The 18,860-nt window shown below is 41.3% G+C and overlaps 1 protein-coding gene across 1 annotated transcript in view; it reads left to right on the top strand.

Annotated features, from left to right (window-relative positions):
• Positions 1 to 13,773: 13,773 nt before the first annotated feature.
• Positions 13,774 to 18,860, top strand: part of LOC117074206 (calcium-binding mitochondrial carrier protein SCaMC-1) — a 55,927-nt gene continuing 50,840 nt past the window's right edge. The window contains exon 1 of the mRNA XM_033195403.1: positions 13,774 to 15,298. Within this exon, the coding sequence (XP_033051294.1) occupies positions 14,564 to 15,298 (735 nt within the window). The 5' untranslated portion in view covers positions 13,774 to 14,563. The remainder of the gene's footprint in view (positions 15,299 to 18,860) is intronic.

Raw genomic sequence — 18,860 nt, forward strand, 5'->3', positions numbered from 1 at the left:
TGACCTTTCTTAATTATTTCGCTGTGTCCTCAAAACCTGTGACAATTGCATCAAGCTTTGTGTCTGTCACGAAGAGGGGAAAGAAATGCAGTGTATACATGCAATAGAATATTATTCCACTTGAAAAAAGAAAGGAATTCTGATGTGTTACAATATGAATGAACCTTGAGGACATTATTCTAAATGAAATATGCCCGTCACAAAAGGACCAGTACTGTATGATTTACTTATATGAGTACTTAGAGTAGTGAAATTCATAAATAGAGTAGCATGGTGGTTGCCAGGGGCTTCCAGGAGAGAGGAATAAGGAGTTAGTGTTAATGGGTACAAAGTTTCCTATTTGTAAGACGAAGAGATTTAGAGTTTGGTTGCACTAGTGTGAATGTACTTAATGCCACTGAATTGTACACTTAAAAATGGTTAAGATGGTAAATGTTATGTTATGTGCATTTTACCACAATTAAGAAATAAGGCCAGGCCTGGTGGCTCATGCCTGTAATCCAGGCAGTTTGGAAAGCCAAGGTGGGAGGAGTCCTTGAACCCAGGAGTTTGAGCTCAGATGGGGCAAAATAGTGCGACCCAGTGTTTACCAAAAAAATATTAAAAATTAGCTGAGCATCGTGGTGCACATCTGTAGTCCTGGCTACTCAGGAGGATGAGGCAGGAGGATCACTTGAGCCCAGGAGTTTGAGGCTGCAGTGAGCCATGATTATGCCATTGCACTTCAACCTGGGCAACCCTGTCTCAATAAAATAAAACAAGAAAAGAAAACTAACTTTAACCATCTTATGCCACTTTTGCAGCATAAAGTTGCATTATACACTTCAGGCTTAAATAGATGACTGAGTCATGGATAAATCATTCACAGGAATTACAAAAGTCCTGACTCAATATGAACCTTTAATTTTATTATTGGTGGTGGGATGCTGATGTAATCGTTTTTGCAATATAAAACATAATTTTCAAATATAAATGTGTTACCTTTTTTTTTTTTTTTTTTTAGTAATACTGTAGTGCACAGTGAGTGAATATGGACAGAGAATATTTTTTAAAACAAAAAAAAAGTGTTACGCTCAGGTTTTAAATCATAATATTTTAGCTCTGTATCGTTTGTTGGTGTATTTTAAGGCTCTATAACTGTAGTCATGAATAAAAAAGGAAAGATCCACTTAGTTTTCTTTCCTCTTACCCCCTCAGCCTGCATTCACCTTTCCCCTTTCATAATCTAGTCCAGAGCCATTCTTCAGCTTTAAGTTACAGCACCCTCTGCTGAGCTGTTAGCAACATTACATTGTGGCCATTTTTCCATTAGAGGGTACCTTTCTTTCAGAAGTAAAATGTAATTTTCAAAATAATATTTTGAAAATGCACTACAGAGATGAACTCTCTGCAAATCCAATTGCTCTCAAACTATTTGAAACTTATTACAATTATACATTTACAGCCACATCACTGCAAAGAAACAAGTAGTCATGAGCTTGAAGATACAATCAGACTTTAATGTAAAGGACATTCAGCCTTTGAGTATATTTAGCAGAAAAGCATGAAAGAAAATAACAAAAACTTCTACTTTAAAAATGAGTAATAGACACTTTAAAATAAGAAATGTGCATTTAAAATTCTTCTCTGCAGCGTGTGTTAGCTGTTAAAATGAATGTTAGGGGAACAATTTTTATAGATTCTTAGGTTGTTATTTATATGACCCAAATTTCTTCTAGCTATAAAACCCTTAAGTGTGAGCCTTGACTACATTATGTGCTGTAGGAAGAGTGAGAATTTTGTTGGTTTTCTTTACTGCTGCATCCCCTATATGAAGATCTGCATATGGCACATAGTAGACACTCAATAAATATTTAATAATTGAAGGAACAAAGTATGTGGGAAGAAATGTCTACTCACACCTGCTTTGCACTTTGAAAAGCACAAAAGAGTTTACTATGGAACCACTTGTGATTTGTCCTTTTATTTCCATCTTACTTACAGCCCTTTTCTTCTTAGAACTTTGATCACCATTGTTATAATATGGTACCTAACTCTTCAGCGTTTGGATCTCTTCTTGTAAAACTTTATACATCTAAAATGATTGGGGGAAGGTAGTTTATATAAGAGAATTCATGTAACTGTGCTTCTCTTTAAATAATCCTATGTAAACTTTTAATTAATGTAGTAGCAATTCCCCCGTCCTCTCAGCAAAGAATGTAGATAACAATTAGCCTTTTTTGGAGTTATGCTTTCTTTCTGTTTGTTTTAATATTTACGATTACTTCGTGTTGTAATGAAATTCTAGCTTGGATGTTAGTTCTTCCTCCACCCACTAGTCTCTTCTGTCATTGTGCCTGGCTCGGACATTCCTGACCTCTTCCCAGCTACCCTTTAGGTTTTCCTGCTATGAATCTGCTCTTCTGCTGGAAAGCAATTAAGCAAATATGACAAGAGCCAGATATTAAATAAAATTGAATATGTCCAATAAGTACCAAAAACCAAGGTTTCAGTGCACAGCCTGTGTGGAGTCGAGAATTCCCTTATCCCCATGTATCACCTAATAAATAGAACACATTTTTCTCCTGGCACATAATATCTTCAAATGAAAGCTGGGAAAGTTTGGAGTCTTTATGAACTTTTTCCATAGAATATATTCTCAAAGTGTACAAGAAACAACATCAAATAAGCTCAGTGTCCATTACATACATGGCATCTTGCCAGTGCTTATTTGAAATGTCTCCTACACAAATAGGAACAAATGTGGGTATTACAGGAATTTAGTTTATTATTTGTTCACCCTTTCTTTTAGACATTTGGGCCCAAAATAAGCAGAAGGAAGGTATTCCAGAGGGAATTTTTGGTACGAATGCCAGCGTAATCTTGCTTTGTGATTCTGTCTGGTTAAAGATGGATCATACGCTATGCACCTAGTATGCAATTCCCTTTTTCCTTAGCGACCTTTGTGGGTATGGAATAATCACTGCTTCCCCTCACCTTTGCAGCCATCTTCATGCCAGCTTTCTAACCCCTTCTCCATGATGCTAGCAGCATCAGAGACAGCATCACAAGTGGAGAGATTGCAGAAAGGTAAATTATCTGCTGTAACTTTGTTGCAGGAAGTCACGACGCTGAATATAGGGACCTGCTGAAGCCATGGCAGAAGAACATCAATTGTGAAGATTTCATGGACACTTATCACTTCCCCAGTCAATACCCCTGTGATTTCCTATGCCTGTTTTTACTTTAATCTCTTAATCCCATCATCTTCATAAGCTGAGGAGGATGTATGTCACCTCAGGACCCTGTGATGATTGCGTTAACTGCACAAATTATTTGTAGAGTATGTGTGTTTGCACAATATGAAATCTGGGCACCTTGAAAAAAGAACAGGATAACAGCAATGTTCAGGGAACAAGGGATATAAGACTTTAAATTCTGACTGCCGGTGAGCCAGAAGGAACAGAGCCATATTTCTCTTCTTTCAAAAGCAAATAGGAGAAATATCGCTGAATTCTTTTTCTCAGCAAGGAACATCCCTGAGAAAGAGAATGTGCCCTGAGGGTAGGTCTATAAATGGCCCCCTTAGAGACGGCCATCTTTTACAGTCAAAGCCGAAGGGATGAAATAAGCCCCGGTCTCCTGTAGCACACCCAGGCTCATTAGGATGAGGAAATTCCCACCTAATAAATTTTGGTCAGACAGGTTGTCTGCTCTCAAACCCTGTCTCCTGATAAGATGTTATCAATGACAATGCATGCACAAAATTTCATTAGCAATTTTAATTTCGCCCCATCCTGTGGTCCTGTGATCCCACCCTGCCTCCATTTGCTTTGTGATATTTTATTACCTTGTGAAGCATGTGATCTCTGTGACCCACGCCCTATTCGTACACTCCCTCCCCTTTTAAAAATTGCTAATAAAAACTTGCTGGTTTTATGACTCAGGGAGCATCATGGAACCTGCCGACATGTGATGTCTCCCCCGGACATCCAGCTTTAAAATTTCTCTCTCTCGTACTCTTTCCCTTTATTTCTCAAACCAGCTGACACTTAGGGAAATAGAAAAGAACCCACGTTAACTATCGGGGGCAGGTTCCCCTGATAAACTTCATTCATGGCCATGAAACCAGGCAACAACAGCAGGTATTCCATCAGTCTAGCATCACTTTGACCACTTTTGCTGTACTGCACTGCTGATCTGATACAGTAGTATAGGTTGGTTTTGTTTAGATCACACAGAGGCAGTTTGCAAGGGAAAATACATCACAGGCAAACCTGAGGATTGGTACAATCTGAGAAAGTTAGGGAAGGCTTTTTAAAGGGCATTAGAAGTTTGTACATTAAGAAAAATTAATTGACAAAAAGGTTGCAAGCACACTTTAAGGAATGCCTATATATGTTCACCCAGAGATTCCATCCACGTTTCACACCGAATGTCCCAACAACATCCTTTGGACCCAATATTACACTTACTTGTCAGATGTCTTTAGTTTCCTCAACTCAAAACAATACAGTCATTCCTGATCTTTGGGGACTTTACATATCTGAAGGTTACAGGCTGGTTATTCTGTAAAAAATCCTCAAGTCTGTTTTCTCTGATGTTTCCTCATGATTCAATTCAGGTTATGCATTTTGTTGGGACTATCACAGAAATGATGTTCTCTCTATCACATGACCCAGGATCTTCTTTCCTGTTCCTGGTGACGTTAAATTTGGTCATTGGAGTAAGCTAGTATTTGCTAAGCTTCTTCACTATAAATTCTTTATTCCATTTGTAATGTATAATATTTTATTGAGACAGTTTGAAACAAGGTAAATATCACATTTCTTATCCAACTCTTACCCACTGAATGTTAGCAATTTTTGATGTTTTTTGCCTGAATTAATTACTTTTACCATGATGATCACCAGATGGTGATATCCTAATTCCATCATTCCACTAACATTTATTAGTTGGCATTCAACTTTAGAGAAGAAATTTCTTTTATCCTCTTTGTGTGACATCATGTGGATTGATGGATTCCTGTTTCATCTACTGTGATATAATCTGCTAACACTATTTATTTTGATGTGCAAATTGTCTTAGGTTTTTCCAGGGAGAGCCCCTTCGAGCTGACTCTGTGTCCTTTTGACACTACTCCATTCTTTGAGCACTTACTATCTGGTGAAACAGATGTTCTGGGCTTATTTTGTACCTTTGTTGTCCCTATCCTGGAATCAGCTATTTCTCCAAGGTACCCTAGTTTCTTTCAGAGAGTGATATTTAGAAAGAAAGATCTGGGTACTGGACGTGCTCATTGCTACTAGGCCCTGTCAGTGGACAGAGGTAGAAAATATATGTATGTAAGTGTGTACATACATACATACACACACATTACACACATACACACACATCCCTTTATATTTCTATATCTACAAATATTTAAAACCATGATCTCACACCAAAACTACTAATTATAATCCAACACCATAGGATTCATTCTATCCTATGATAGGGTACCAACTGAGGTACCTGGCTCATCTCATTGGGACTGGTTAATGGTGCAGCACACGGAGGGCTAGCAGAAGCAGGGTGGGGTGTCGCCTCACCTGGGAAATGCAAGGGGCGGAAGAACTCCCTTGCCTAGCCAAGGGAAGCCTTGAGGGATTGTGCCCTGAGGGATAGTGCTATCCGGCCCAGATACTATGCTTTTCCCACGGTCTTCAAAACCTACAGATCAGGAGATTCCCTGGAGTGTCTACACCACCAGGGCCTGGGTTTGAAGCACAAAACTAGGCGATCGTTTGGGCAGGCACCCAAGCTAGCTGCAGGAGTTTATTTTCATAACCCAGTGGCACCTGGAACACCAGTGAGACCGAACCATTTCCTCCCCTGGAAAGGGGGCTGAAGTCAGGGAGTCAGTGGTCTTACTCAACAGATCCCACTTCCAAGCAGCCCAGCAAGCTAAGAACCACTGGCTTGAAATTCTCACTGCAAGCACAATACTCTGAAGTCAACCTGGAACTCGAGCTTGGTGCGGGCAGGGGTGTCCACCATTACTGAGGCTTGAGTAGGCGGTTTCTCCTCACAGTGTAAACAAAGCCACCAGGCAGTTTGAACTGGGCGGAGACCACCAGAGTGCCGCAAAGCAGCTGTAGCCAGACTGCCTTTCTAGATTCCTCCTCTCTGGGCAGGGCATCTCTGAAAGAAAGGCAGGAGCTCCAGTCAAGGGCTTATAGATAAAACTCTCATCTCCCTGGGACAGAGCACTTGGGGGAAGGGGCAGCTGCGGGCACAGCTTCAGCAGACTTAAACCTCCCTGCCTGCCAGCTCTGAGGAGAGCAGCAGGTCTCCCAGCACAGCACTGGAGCTCTGCTAAGGAACAGACTGCCTCCCCAAGTGAGTCCCTGACCCCCATGCCTCCTAATGGGGAGACAACTCCCACTAAGGGTCGACAGACACCTCATAGAGAAGAGTTCGGCTATCATCTGGCAGGTGCCCCTCTGGGATGAAGCTTCCAGAGGAAGGAGCAGGCAGTAATCTTTGTTGTTCTGCAGCCTCTGCTGGGGATACCCAGGCAAACAGGGTCTGGAATGGACCTACAGCAAACTCCACCAGACCTGCAGAAGAGGGTCCTGTTAGAAGGCAAACTAACAAACAGAAAGCAATAACATCAACATCAAGAAAAAAGAAGCCTATGCAAAAACACCATCCAAAGGTCACCAACATCAAAGATCAAAGGTGGATAAATCCATGAAGATGAGGAAAAAATCACCACAAAAATGCTGAAAATTTGAAAAACCAGAATGCCTCTTCTCCCCAAAAGGATCACAACTCCTCTCCAGCAAGGGAACAAAACTGTATGGAGAATGAGTTTCACAAATTGACAGAAGTAGACTTCAGAAGGTGGATAATAACAAACTCCTCCTAGCTGAAGGGGCATGTTCTAACCCAATGCAAAGAAGCTAAGAACCATGATAAAAGGTTACAGGAACTGCTAACTAGAATAACCAGTTTAGAGAAGAACATAAATGACCTGATGGAGCTGAAAAACACAGCACGAGAACTTCATGAAGCGAAGCATACACAATAGCTGAACTGATCAAGCGGAAGAAAGGATATCAGAGATTGAAGATTAACTTAAGTAAATAAAGTGTGAACACAAGACTAGAGAAAAAAGAAAGAAAAGAAATGAACAAAACCTCCGAAAAATATGGGACTATGTGAAAAGACCAAACCTACATTTGATTGGTGTACCTGAAAGTGATTAAGAGAATGGAACCATTTGGAAAACAAGACTTGACGATATTATCCAGAAGAATTTCCCAAAACTAGAAAGAGAGGCCAAAATTCAAATTCAGGAAATAAAGAGAACACCACTAAGACACTCCTCAAGAAGAGCAACCCCAAGACACATAATTGTCAGATTCACCAAGGTTGAAATGAAGGAAAAAATGTTATGGGCAGCGAAAGAGAAAGGTAAGGTTACCCACAAAGGGAAGCCCATCAGACTAACAGTGGATCTCTCTGCAGATACCCCACAAGCCTGAAGAATATGGGGGCCAATATTCAACGTTCTTAAAGAAAAAAATTTTCAACCCAGAATTTCATAATCAGCCAAACTAAGCTTCATAAGCAAAGGAGAAATAAAATCCTTTACAGACAAGCAAATGCAGAGGGATTTTGTCACCAGCAGGCCTGCCTTATAAGAGCTCCTGAAGGAATCACTAAATATGGAAAGGAAAAACTGGTACCAGCCACAGCAAAAACATACCAAAATGTGAAGACCATTGACACTATGAAGAAACTGCATCAAATAATTTGCAAAATAACCAGCTAGCATCATAACGACCAAATTCACAAATAACAACAAATAGGATCAAATTCACAAATAACAATATTAACCTTAAATGTAAATAGGCTGAATGCCCCAATTAAAAGACACAGAGTGACAAATTGGATAAAGATTCAAGACCCATAGGTGTGCAGTTTTCAGGAGACCCTTCTCACGTGCAAAGACACACATGTGCTCAAAATAATGGGATGGAGGCATATTTACCAAGAAAATTGAAAGAAAAAAAAAAGCAGAGGTTGCAATCCCAGTCTCTGATAAAACAAACTTTAAACCAGCAAAGATCAAAAAAGACAAAGAAGGGCATTACATAATGGTAAAGGGATCAATGCAACAGGAAGAGCTAACTATTCTAAATACATATGCACCCAATACAGAAGCATACAGATTCATAAAGCAACTTCTTAGAGACCTACAAAAAGACTCAGACTCCCACACAATAATAGTGGGAGACTTTAACACCCCACTGTCAATACTAGACCAATCAATGAGACCGAAAATTAACAAGGATATTCAGGACTTGAACTCATCTCCTGACCAAGCAGACCTAACAGACATCTACGGAACTCTCCACTCCAAATCAACAGAATATACATTCTTCTCAGCACCACATAGCACTTATCTAAAATTGATCACATAAATGGAAGTAAAAGACTCCTCGCCAAATGCAAAAGAATGGAAATCATAAAAAACAGTCTCTCAGACCACAGTGCAAATTGAAACTCAGGATTAAGAAATTCACTCAAAATCTTACAACTACATGGAAACTGAACAACCTGCTCCTGAATGACTCCTGGGTAAATAACAAAACTGAGGCAGAAATAAATAACATCTTTGAAACCAGTGAGAACGAAGACACAACGTACCAGAATCTCTGGGACACAGCTACAGCAGTGTTTACAGGAAAATTTATAACACTAAATGCCCCCATGAGAAAGCAGGAAAGATCTAAAATTGACACCCTAACTTCACAATTAAAAGAACTAGAGAAGCAACAGCAAACAAATTCAAAAGTTGACAGAAGACAAGAAATAACCAAGATCAGAGCAGGACTGAAGGAGATAGAGACATGAAAAACCCTTAAAAAAATCAATGAATCCAGGAGCTGGTTTTTTGAGAAGATTAACAAAATAGATAGACTGCTAGCCAGACTAATAAACAAGAAAAGAAAGAAGAATCAAATAGACACAATAAAAATGATAAAGGGGACATTTCCACTGATCCCACAGAAGTACAAACTACCATCAGAGAATACTATAAACACTTCCAGGCAAAGTAACTAGAAAATCTAGAAGAAATGGGTAAATTCCTGGACACATACACCCTTCCAAGCCTAAGCCAGGAAGAAGTCGATTTCCTGAATACCACCAATAACAAGTTCTGAAATTGAGGCAGTAATTAATAGCCTACCAACTAAAAAAAAAAGCACAGAACCAGATGGATTCACAACCTAATTCTACCAGAGGTAGAAAGAGGAGCTGGTAGCATTCCTTCTGACACTATTCCAAACAATAGAAAAAAAGAGACTCCTCTCTAACTCCTTTTATGAGGCCAGCATCATACTGATACCAAAACCTGGCAGAGACACAACACAGAAAGAAAATTTCAGGCCAATATCCCTGATGAACATTGATGCAAAACTCCTCAATAAAATACTGGCAGACTGAATCCAGCAGCACATCAAAAAACTTATTCACCATGATCAAGTTGGCTTCATCCCTGGGATGCAAGGCTGGTTCCACATACAGAAATCAGTAAATGTAATTCATCACATAAACAGAACCAATGACAAAAAACCACATGATTATTTCAATAGATGCAGAAAAGGCCTTCGATAAAATTCAATGCCCCATTCATGCTAAAAACTCTCAATAAACTAGGTATTGATGAAACGTATCTCAAAATAATAAGACTTATTTATGACAAACCCACAGTCAATATCATGCTGAATGGGCAAAAGCTGGAAGCATTCCCTTTGACAACTGGCACAAGACAAGGATGCCCTCTCTCACCACTCCTATTCAACGTAGTATTGGAAGTTCTGGCCAGGGCAATCAGGCAAGAGAAATAAATGAAGGGTATTCAAATAGGAAGAGAGGAAGTCAAATTGTCTCTGTTTGCAGATGACATGGTTGCATATTTAGAAAACCCCATTGTCTCAGCCCAGAAACTCCTTAAGCTAATAAGCAACTTCAAGCAAAGCCTCAGGATACAAAGTCAATGCGCAAAAATCACTAGCATTTCTATACACCAATAAGAAACAGAGAGTCAAACCATGAGTGAACTCCCATTCACAATTGCTACCAAGAGAATAACAAACCTAGGAATGCAACTTACAAGGGATGTGAAAGATCTCTTCAAGGAGAACTACATGAATGCTCAAGGAAATAAGAGGACACAAATAAACGGAAAAACATTCCATGCTCATGGATAGGAAGAATCAATATCATGAAAATGGCCATATTGCCCAAAGTAATTTATAGATTCAATGCTAATCCCATCAAGTTACCATTGACTTTCTTCACAGAATTAGAAAAAAACTATTTTAAATTTGATATGGAACCAAAAAAGAGCCCGTATAGCCAAGAAAATCTTAAGCAAAAAGAGAAAAGTTGGAGGCATCACTCTAACTGACTTTTAACTATACTGCGAGGCTACAGTAACCAAAACAGCATCGTACTGGTACCAAAACAGATATATAGAACAATGGAACAGAACAGAGGCCACAGAAATAATGCTACACATCTACAACCATCTGATCTTTGACAAACCTGACAAAAGCAATGGGGAAAGGATTCCCTATTTAATAGATGGTGTTGGGAAAATTGGTTAGCCATAGGAAGAAAACTGAAACAGTACCCCTTCCTTACACCTTATATAAAAATTAACTCAAGATGGATTAAAGACTTAAACATAAGACCTAAAACCATAAAAACTCTAGAAGAAAACCTAGGCAATACCATTCAGGACATAGGCATGGACAAAGGCTTCATAACTAAAAAACCAAAAGCACCAAAACCAACAAAAGCCAAAATTGACAAATGGGATCTAATTAAACTAAAGAATTTCTGCACAGCAAAAGAAAGTATCATCAGAGTGAACAAGCAAACTACAGAATGTGAGAAAATTTTTGCAATCTATCCATCTGACAAAGGGCCAATATCCAGAATCTACAAGGAACTTAAACAAATTTACAAGAAAAAAAAACCCCATCAAAAAGTGGGCAAAAGATATGAACAGACACTTCTCAAAAGAAGACATTTATGTGGCCAAAAAACATATGAAGAAAATCTCATCATCACTGGTCATTAGAGAAATGCAAATCAAAGCCACAATGAGATACCATCTCACACCAGTCAGAATGGTGAACTTTAAAAAGCCAGGAAACAACAGATGCTGGAGAGGACGTGGGGAAATAGGAACACTTTTACACTGTTGGTGGGAATGTAAATTAGTTCCACCATTGTGGAAGGCAGTGTGGTGATTCCTCAAGGATCCAGAACCAGAAATACCATTTGACCCACCAATCCCATTACTGGGTATATATCCAAAGGATTATAAATCATTCACATGCACGTGTACGTTTATTGCACCACTATTCACAATAGCAAAGACTTGGACCCAACCCAAATGCCCATCAATGATAGACTGCATAAAGAAAATGTGGCACATATATACCATGGAATACTATGGAGCCATAAAAAAAGAATGAGTTCATGTCCTTTGCAGGCACATGGATGAAGTTGGAAACCATCATTCTCAGCAAACTAGCACAAGAACAGAAAACCAAACACCGCATGTTCTCACTCATAGAAGGGCATTGACCAATGAGAACACATGGACAGTGAGGAGAACATCACAAACTGGGGCCTGCTGGGGTTGGGGAGGGGAGGGATAGCACTAGGTGAAATACCTAATGTAGGTGACGGGTTGATGGATGCAGCAAACCACCATGGCACGTTTATACTTATGTAACAAACCTGCACATTCTGCACATGTATCCCAGAACTTAAAGTACAATGAAAAAAAAAGTATCCTTCCAGTAATGGTTATGGCTTTACACTGAACCAATCAAATTCTGTTACACAGCCTATGCTGTGATTACTCAAATTTGAGGGAGCAATGACCAGGATCTTTTTTTCCTTTCTGAATATTCTTGAAGGATTTTGAAATAGAATTGCTCCTTGTGGAGAGGCAGATTCTTTGGTCTTATTAGCACTACACAATAAGTAAGTGATTCAGTGCATAGAAAGGAGAAATGTGTTTACCAACTAAAACTAGCCGAATCTAGAATGATTATTAAAAGATTCCAAAGTAGGTGCTGAAAGAGGTCTTCAAGGACTGAAGCTGGTCAAGTCTGAAGGTTATTCCAGTGGAAAACGGTAGTACATGAGAAGGCTAGAAGTTGGGGACAATAGAAGTAGCTAAATTGGGCTGAACCCTAGACTTTTGTTCTGACCAAGGAAATGAATTAAGGAAGTGTGAATTCTGGGTTTCTACTACTGGCCTCTAGGAACCACTGGTCTTTGGGAATTGCCAGTAGAAGTAAGCAGGGATGCCTTCTTTCGTCCAGATGTTTAAATATCCGATATGTAAAGATTTCTTCTCTTATGCAGGAAGTTGCTAGTGTTAATTACACCTTTTATCTTCATGGTATTATCTCAATTCATTGCAGACATAGTTGTGTAAAATACAGTAAAAATGCAATACTAGAAAATTGAAATTAAAAAGACAAGTTTTATTATTAGATATAACAAACAAAATTACTTTATCAAATTGCTTTAAAGTTTCTATATCCTTCCTCTCAATGTCTGACTCGTTGCAGACAGGTAACAGGTTGCACTTCGAGTGGTTTGTTTCATACTAGCAGTGCTTCTCAAACTTTATGAAATGCTCATCCAGGGTTCTTATATAAGTGCAATTCTTATTTAGTGGGCTTGGGCAGGCCTGAGATTATTTCTGACAAGCTCCCAAGTGACACTGATTCTGCCGATCTGTGGCCCACACTTCATAAACTCTTTGATTTTCACAGTAACACTGATGTGACAGCAATGCTGCTGGCGTGTGGCCCATACTTCCTAACTATTCATAAACTGTTTTGATTTTCACACTGATCTTTTGAGAATTCTTATTCCATTTTACTCATGTTTAAGCCAGATTTATTGAGATATCCCAGAATAAATTAACCCATGGTAGTGTGCAGTTCTGCTGCACACATACGGTTGTGTAACCACTATCACCATAACAAGCAAGATGTAAAATAGTTCCATCACCCCCACAAGCCTTCTGATGCTCTTTTGTCATCAATTCCCCTCCCCCAAGTCCCAGCCCTGGTAACTACTGATTTGTTTTTTGTCCCTATAGTTTTGCCTTTTCCAGAATGTCATTGTTGACAGGTATCAGTAATTCATTCCTTTTTATTGCTAATTACTATCTCACTGTATAAATGCGCACAGGTTGTTTACCAGTTCACCCATTAAAGAACATTTTGTTTCTGAACTTGACAGTTATGAATAGAACTGCTATAAACGCTCAAGTGAAAGCTTCGGTGTGAAGATAATTTTCTCAGCAAATATGTTGACAGGCAATGTTTCTAAGTATTACTTTTTTAAAAAAGTAAAATAGCCTGTAGCCCCAGGTACTCAGGAGGCTGAGGCAGGAGAATCACTTGAACCCAGGAGGCGGAGGTTGCAGTGAGCCGAGATTGCGCCACTGCACTCCAGCCTGGGCGACAGAGCAAGACTGTCTCAAAAAAAAAAAAAAAGTAAAATGAAAGCATGTAAGTGTGAGATGACTAATTCAAGCAACCGCTCTTCATGTACAGAGTATTCACAGCGGGGATTAAAAGAGGTTTTCAAGGACAGATAGAAATTTGTTGAAGTTTGAAGGCAGTTCCAAAGGAAAGCGATGATTCTTAGTAAGACTGGAAGTTGGAAGTAATATAAAAAGATAAATCAGTTTCAAGATGACTTTACTAAGCAGGCAGCCCTTAACTTACAAATTCTAGATTCATGTATGTCTTAAACATACAAAATGATATAAGGGGAGGTAAGCTCAGGGTCTGAGTTCCTGGCTGTTGGAACAACTGATTTCTGTGTGGTGATTCAGAAGATGTGAGACAGCCTAATTTACAAGTACAGAGGTGTCTTCTTTCCTGCAAAGAGCAGTACAACAATAGTTTCTCTTAAGCAACTGTGAATGAACAGAATTATTACAATTAATGAGATCTCATTTGATGGGCGTCTTAGATAATTAAGACCTTTCACACATAATATACAACCTTGTTGTGAAGGCAGATATTTATATTCTCATTTTACTGATGAGAGACTACCTGGAGAGGCTATGTCACATCTGAAGGATTGGGTACTTTCTCTGTTGAGTCCAATGTTTCTTCCGTTATTCCATGCTAGGCAGTAACAATTTCTGTCTTGCCTGAGTAATAAGCTCCAAACCTCGGAACTGCACCCATCTTGAGAAGGAGGAGGGCGCTGAGGTTTTTTCTGGTAAATGCAGCTGGCAGACACTCTATACGCTTAATCACGGGCAAATCCTAGCTAAGCTGTCTACCAAACTAGTCCCTCTTTTTCCCATTGCCCACGTGGATGGCTGTTGGTCTTTTCTGCAACAAATCCAGGAGTTTCTCCTTTTTGTTTTTATAATTGCTCCAATAGAAGCTTTCGGATTTAACTCTCCGCTTTTTAAAGCAGAATCGCCATCCCAGGTGCGCAACCACGAAAAAGTTAGACATCCATGAGAGACAATGCCCTCCATGGCCCACTTTCCAGGCAGAGAGAAGCAGCTCTGGGCGGACCGCCAAGACTCTGGCCCGAGGGGGTCTTTAAGTGGAGTACCCGCTCTTCAAGACCCGGCTCCCAAACCACTGACGCGCTGACGCTGCAGCCCTGGACCTTCTGGGGTCCTCCTCCTCGGCCCCGCACTGCTGACGGCGGGACTGGCAACTGGGCGGAGATCGACCCCGGGCCCGCACAGCCCCTCCCGAGATCCACCTCGCAGCTCCCTCACTTCCTGCCCTCCGGAGGCGGGCCCGGCCAGTGCCGCGGAGGCCGGCGCGGCGAGCTCCTCCCCAGCAGCAGCGGGACGGCCACACCCTGCGCGTCGCGCGGGCTCGGGTGCGGTCTGCGCTGCTGCGCTCTGCGCGCCGCAGCCGCACACTGGACGGCGCCCCAAACGCTGCTGCGCCGCGCGTCCCGCCCAGCCTGGCCTCGCGCTGGTCCCTGTCGCGCCCCGCAGCCCTCGATCTCCCGTGACTTCCTCGGCCAGGCCGCCCGCGCCTCTGGGACCATGTTGCGCTGGCTGCGGGGCTTCGTGCTGCCCACCGCGGCCTGCCAGGAAGCGGAGCCACCGACGCGCTACGAGACTCTCTTCCAGGCGCTGGACCGCAATGGGGACGGAGTGGTGGACATCGGCGAGCTGCAGGAGGGTCTCAGGAACCTGGGCATCCCCCTGGGCCAGGACGCCGAGGAGGTGGGTCGCTGCCGGGGCGCCGCCTGAGCGCAGGGAGGGCTGCGGGCGCTGGGGACGCTGCGAGGACCGAGGAGGGCGGCGGCCCGAGGCGTTGCCAGGAGGAAGGAGGAACTGTGGCGCCCAGCGTTCCGGTGGCTTCAGAAACTCGGGCATGGGGCCACGACCGGCGACCCCGGTAATAGAAGTGGGTCATAATACGAAAGGCTACTGGTATTTGTCCAGATAAAATGAGTGTTGTGGACACTCTGGCCCATGGGCACTGTAAAATTTTTAAGACCCTTTGTCCCGAATCCATCCCAGGTTCTTTGTCTGTTTTTTTGTTTTGTTTTGTTTTAATACCTTGCAAACATGTAATCATTTTTAGCCGTCAGAATTAAGTGTGTCCCAAGTTCTGTAAAAAGGCGCACACATTCGATCTCTTCGAAGCTGCTTTGTTACACCAGCTATGTGTGTTGCCTGCTGTTTCAAAACTGTTTGAAAAAGAATCGCATGTTTCCCCCACTTCCTGTTGGGAAGGAATGGCGACATTCCATTGTTTAAGACATTCCTAGGTTAGTGCCCTAGGTACATAAATTGATCTAAAGGGTTAACCTGCGTCTGAGCAATTTCATTTTCTCTGAGTCATCTTAACTGTGCCCCTGAACTTCTGCCCCTTTAGTAGGGTGGAGATATGTGGCACTTCTCCAACCCTGTTGAAGCATTCCGTGACACTGGCATTCTCTATCCAAAGAGGGAAAGTGATTAGGTTACTATGAGGGCCTACAACTGTTATATTGTTATATTTAACTTCTCTTTTAATGTCTTTGGTAGTTACAGGCCTCTTCAGTTTACTGTTTCTTCTAGAGTCAGATTTAGTAAGTTGCAGTTTTTTTTTTTTTTTGAAACTGCCCGTTCTGTCCGAGGTTCATAATACTCGCTGATGATTTTATAAAACTTCTTCTGACTGTATCTGTAGGTAGGTTCTCTATTTCATTCCTGATATCTATCCTTTTCTCCCCTTCAATCTTGCCAAAGTTTTGTGTATTTTATTCATATTTTGAAAGAACCAACTTTTGGTACTTTTTGCTGATTGTCCCAGAAATGGCCCTGTTGGAGTTCCCCACCATGTCCAGTCATTGGCTGAAAGCAGCCCAGGAAAGGGACGGCCTTGCTGCAGTGCATCAGCAGATGCCAGGGCTAGAGGCTAGAGGGTGGAAGTCGACTGTGTTCCTCACAGTAGACGCCTTTGAAGGGAGATCTCAGTGGTACAACTTCATAGTCCCTACAATATACAAAAACTCTTTCCATATCATATAAAGCGCCCATAATCTTATAAAGCACCCGCACCAATAGAATCCTCGCGAATTAACCCTGGCCCCTCTCCCTCAAAAATTACCCAGCTCCCCATATTATTTAAATTAACTACCACCAACTCATCATAATCTAAAACTCATAAAACCAACCCTACCTCCATTGCCAATCCCACCAAAAGACTACCCAAGACCTCAAACCCTGAAACCCACGCTTCAGGATACTCTCCAATAGCCATCGTAGTGATTTTTAAGATTGTAAAGGGATCCTGAGATCAAAAAGCTTGAGAATCGCTGCTGTACTATCTTTTTTATATAACTGCATCATATTCTGTTATACGTTTGTATCATAGTATATGACAATTCTTTTTAAACCACCATTTAGCTTATTGATAGTTTAAAAACGATGTAAGTGAAATTGCAATGAATGTCCTTTGTATTCATTTTCTCATTCTGGTCCAGTTACTTTCATAGGATAAATTTTGAGGAGTGGACATGGCTGAGTCTGAAGGTAACACACATTTTAAATTGGGATACATACTGCCTTTGGGAAACATTGGACCCATTTTCACTCTCTTTTGACTGACAGTGCTTGCTTCTCCACATCCTCACTCATTCAGAGTATCGGTCTTTATAAAGTCTCCTATTCTGCAGGTGGAATTCCTTTTCACTTCCTGTCTTAGTCCATTTAGTGTTGCTATAATGGAATACCGGAGACTGGGTAATTTATAAAGAAAAGACATTTATTTAGCTCACAGTTCTGCAGGCTGGGAAGTTTAAGAAGTGTGGTGCTGGCATCTGCTGGGCTCCTGGTGAGGGCTTTTCTGCTGTGTCACAACATGGTGGAAAGTCAATTGGAAGTGGCCATGTGTGAAGAAGCAAAATCTGAGGGTTGTTCTGGCTTTATAACGACCCAGCCTCGAGGGAACTGATCCATTCCTGAGGCAACTAATTCAGTCTCATGAGAGAGAGAACTCACTCACTACTGTAAGAATGGCACCAAGCCATTCATGAGGGATCTGCCTCCTTGACCCTGACACCTCCCGCTAGTTCCCTTCTCCCAACATGGCCACATCAGGGATCAGACTTCAACATGAGTTTTTGTGGGGACAAACAAAACATAGTACTTGCTTTGCCATTTTGTTCTATTCACACCCTCCACAGGATTGCATTATGCCTACCCATTTGGTGAGGGCAGTCTTCTTTAATTGGTTTACTGATTCAAATGCTACCCTCCTCCAGAGACATCCTCACAGACACACCCAGAAATCATGTTTTACCAGCTATCTGGGCATCTCTTAGTCCAGACAAGTTGATACATAAAATTAGCCATCACACGTGGGATAGAATTAGAATTACATTTATGGGGGAAAATTTCAGAGGCATGTCAGGGGTTTGTGTAATGTCAAGGAGTGAGGAGATTGGCCAGTTGGGCATAGAAATGAGAACTGTGGGATGACTCTTCAGTGGAAAGTTTCAAGGTAGTAGTTTGTATCGAAACCAAAACTCAGCTTGAAGCGAAATCTCTATAAACTTTCATCTGATTTGATCTCATCTCCGTGTTTCCAAGCATTTGTAATGAATTGAGCATTTAGAAGAGAACAAATTTCTGTTTAAGTTTATTTAGATTTTAGATGGAAAGAATGTAGAAATAAGAGTAGAATGTAGAAATAGCCATAAGGACTATAATAGCTAACCATTACTAAATGTTCCAGAATTATCCAGGGAAGAGAAAAGAATTCAAGGCAAGTCCTGAGACAAAATTAAGAACCAATTGGAAGTGAAAGCACTACTTTTTTGTTTTTGTTTTTCTGATACGACTTTTCTTTTTTTTTTTTTTTTGAGACGGAGTCTCGCTCTGTTGCCCAGGCTGGAGTGCAGTGGCTGGATCTCAGCTCACTGCAAGCTCTGCCTCCCGGGTTCATGCCATTCTCCTGCCTCAGCCTCCCAAGTAGCTGGGACTACAGGCGCCCGCCACCTCGCCCGGCTAGTTTTTTGTATTTTTTAGTAGAGACGGGGTTTCACTATGTTAGCCAGGATGGTCTCGATCTCCTGATCTCATGATCCTCCCGTCTCGGCCTCCCAAAGTGCTGGGATTACAGGCTTGAGCCACCGCGCCCGGCTCACGACCTTTCTTTTCTATATGTTCAAATCTCATTATGAAATTAGTGAAAAATTAAAGTTAAAAATTAGAGAAAATTCATATTAAGTTCTCCTAGGACTCAGTAGTATAAGGGTATAGACTGAGAGTAGAATGTAGTGTGAGAACAAGA

The sequence above is a fragment of the Trachypithecus francoisi genome, unplaced genomic scaffold (genome assembly GCF_009764315.1).
Source record: "Trachypithecus francoisi isolate TF-2019V2 unplaced genomic scaffold, Tfra_2.0 Lachesis_group5, whole genome shotgun sequence".
NCBI classification, from domain to species: domain Eukaryota; kingdom Metazoa; phylum Chordata; class Mammalia; order Primates; family Cercopithecidae; genus Trachypithecus; species Trachypithecus francoisi.